At 45.1% G+C, this 3,078-nt stretch overlaps 1 protein-coding gene across 1 annotated transcript; it reads right to left on the minus strand.

Annotated features, from left to right (window-relative positions):
* Positions 1 to 2,124: 2,124 nt before the first annotated feature.
* Positions 2,125 to 2,808, minus strand: LOC118736090 (secreted RxLR effector protein 161-like). Its single transcript, XM_036466195.1, has one exon. It carries the CDS (start codon positions 2,806 to 2,808, stop codon positions 2,125 to 2,127), a length of 684 nt encoding a protein of 227 aa, XP_036322088.1.
* Between the last annotated feature and the right edge of the window lie 270 nt (positions 2,809 to 3,078).

Consider the following 3,078-nt stretch of genomic DNA (forward strand, 5'->3'; position numbering starts at 1 on the left):
CTTAAAAATTTGTTTAATTAGTTTTTAAAATATTAATTTTAGAAAAAAATTCACTTTTATTAGCTCTAAAAAACACGGAGTTTGTTGTTTAAATTTGATGTATGACTATCTTTGTAGAGAATTAAATTCTCTACAAAACTGCATTAAGGTTTTTCTTTTATTTGTAACAATTAATTGTTCATAAAAAATAAAGCTACGGAACAACATTTTCTCCATCAAAAATTCTTATTTTTCCGAACTCTAACTGAAAAATGAAGATAGAGGGCTGAACTTTGCCGACATTATATTTTTGTAACCGACAACAAAATTTTGATACGGGACCTAATGAAAGAAACATTCGTTTTATTTGACACAGCCTAATTTGCATATGTCTGCTGAATTGTTATGTATGTAGGCGCTTATTTAAATTTTCAGAGTTTAAATTTTCACCGCTGTAGCTGATGCACGTCAAAGACGAAAGGCGAAGTTACAAGTATTCCACTTTTTCCGCTTATGTACGTTCACAAGCTGCCGAATCTCCGCGTTGAGATCCCTGATACGGGGATTTCTGGGATCGGCCTGACGAAGGTTGTCACGCTCATCGGCTAGAACAGCCGCATCAGCAGGAAAGTTTAGACGGGGGTCCGTAATGCATCCTGCTGGTTCGAAGCGAGCTGCAGCAGCAGTGACAACCCTGCGGAACTTACGTCCATCAAGGTGTACGTCGGTTGGTGTGGGGAGCGCAGCGAAGTCGCTCTCAGTAGCTTTAGAAAAGTTGATATAGGTCCGGGGTTCCGCGGAAGCAAAATCGGTTGGTTTATCGATCGGGATGACTATGGGCAGATGGTCTGATGCCACGGTCAGCATAGGTCGAAATGATACGCTGTTCATTAGACCAGCGCTGACTATTGTTATGTCTGGCAAGCTGCAGCAGCTGCCCATAATCCTGGTGGGTACGTCGTCGTTCATTGTGCAGAATGTCGAATCGTCTATCTGCTCAGCCAAGTCTGTTCGCCTACGATCGTTTGACTGGCTTGAATGCCAAAGATCGTGGTGCGCATTAAAGTCACTAACTACCATACGGTTTTCAGCTCTGAGGAGCGCACCTATATCAGGGTGATATCCTGCCGGGCAGCTTGTGAAGGGGGTATATAAACGTTAAATATTTCGAACTCGACATCGCCTAACCGGATAGCAATGCCCTGACATTCTAGGGTGGTATCCCTGCGGTCGGTGTCTGCTTCGATAAGACGATACTGCACGGTGTGGTGCGTGCTGAACGCAAAGCCACCACCATTATCTCGCTCACGATCTCGACGGTGCACGTTGTTTCCGACGCAATTCAACAATGTTGAAATGCTGTGCAACTTCGTCTATTGGACCGCAGCTATCAATATACCATGCCTTCCCATGAACACGGTTATCTCCTCGATCTTGCTCTGAAGTCCGTTACAGTTGTATTGAAGGAGCTCCATGTGGTTCGGGAGACGTGTTGTTATGCGGGGTGTGAGGGATGTGTGTTGCCTTTCCGCCATTGGCTGTGTGCGCTGCTGTGGAGGGTGCCGCCCTGTGGTGGTAGTGGGTGGCGTCGCAATTGGGGTTTGCGACCGTGCAGCGAAACACGGGCTCTTGAAGTTCCTCGTCCAATCTTTCGTGGTGCGCAGACCTGAACATGCCCTAAAGTGGCACCAGCCAAGGCAGGTGTTGCACTTGACTGATGCCACGTTACGGAATATCCTGGTCTGACATACCGTGCAGATTGTAGGAGGAACCAGGAGTTGTTGGCGGCGGCGTGTGGGTGGTGATGCGGTTGTGTCTATTGTATGGTCTGTATGCCGTGGTTGCGGTGTGGTATATTGTGTTGTTGTGTTGTGGTGTTTGTGTTGAGCTGCTCAGGTGGGCTTTAGTTAACCGTGAAGGCTGGTATACTGCCGATGAGTCCGCAGGCCTGAGAAGACTCTGAAGTTTCTCCACTCCTCGCAAGCATTGCACTTGACTCAGGTGGAGTTGTGGTGTAGTCGTCTCTGGCAAACACAGCAGGTGTAGGTTTCTGGCCCTGGGTTTGACTCGATGCCAGCCCTGAGCAGAAGAATGCGTAGCAAATGTAGCCCTATGGGCGAACAACTTCTGAGATACTTCGCCGACCTAAACGGGGTTAGATCGCCGAAATAATAGCCCTTGGTCGGGCAAACCCGAGTCATTCCGGTACGTGGAACCGGCTGTCGTGGGAATGGTAGCCAGCTCAACTGTTGGTATATACTTAATTGAAATTATCCCTTTTTCGACTGTCTCACGCAAATGATGGTACTTAAGATCGATGTATTTGGATCTCAGGCGAAAGCCATCAGATTCAGCTAATTTGATAGCACTTTGGTTATCGCAGTACAATTGAAATAATGAACCACCACCGTAATCCAATTCGCCTGATAATTGTTTCAGCCAAATCGCCATGTACTCGACCTCGGTACTTGACAATGCAACTGTTGGTTGGCGCTTAATTGCTGCATTTGACATCTTGAACAAGTATCCCGTACAAGAACGACGTTTATCAATGTCCGGTGCCCAATCAGCATCAGAGTAACCATGCAATTGTGGTGAACCATTCGATGAATACTTTAAATTATAGTCCCTGGTTCCCTTGAGATATCGCATGATTCTTTTCACAGCCTTCCAATGAGAAACATTGTAATTTGAGTTAAATCCGCAGACGTCATTAACCGCGAACGCAATGTCTGGCCGCGTACATTGTGCCAAATACAATAAACTGCCCACAGCAGCCTGATAAGGAATCTTTGCTAGTTCATCTTCATCAGCGCTTTCTGAAACCATACCGATAGATACCCTGTCGGAAATAACTGATTTGTCACAGACATTAATCAATTGACAAAGTAGTTGGAAACAAACTATTTGTGCAGCTTATGAATTTTAAAGTAGTTGGAACATATGCAGCGTCGGATAATTAGCTTGGTTTTAGGACATCGCCTTGTTAATAAACTTAGTTGCTTACAAGAAAAAAGAAAAAGGAAGAATTCAAACTACTTGTGGTTGGTAAAAAAGTACTTTTTAAATTGCTTTCAAAGTAATTGAATTTCCGACGAG

The sequence above is a fragment of the Rhagoletis pomonella genome, unplaced genomic scaffold (assembly GCF_013731165.1).
Source record: "Rhagoletis pomonella isolate Grant_MI unplaced genomic scaffold, Rhpom_1.0 Rhpom_scaffold_00003, whole genome shotgun sequence".
Lineage (NCBI taxonomy): Eukaryota > Metazoa > Arthropoda > Insecta > Diptera > Tephritidae > Rhagoletis > Rhagoletis pomonella.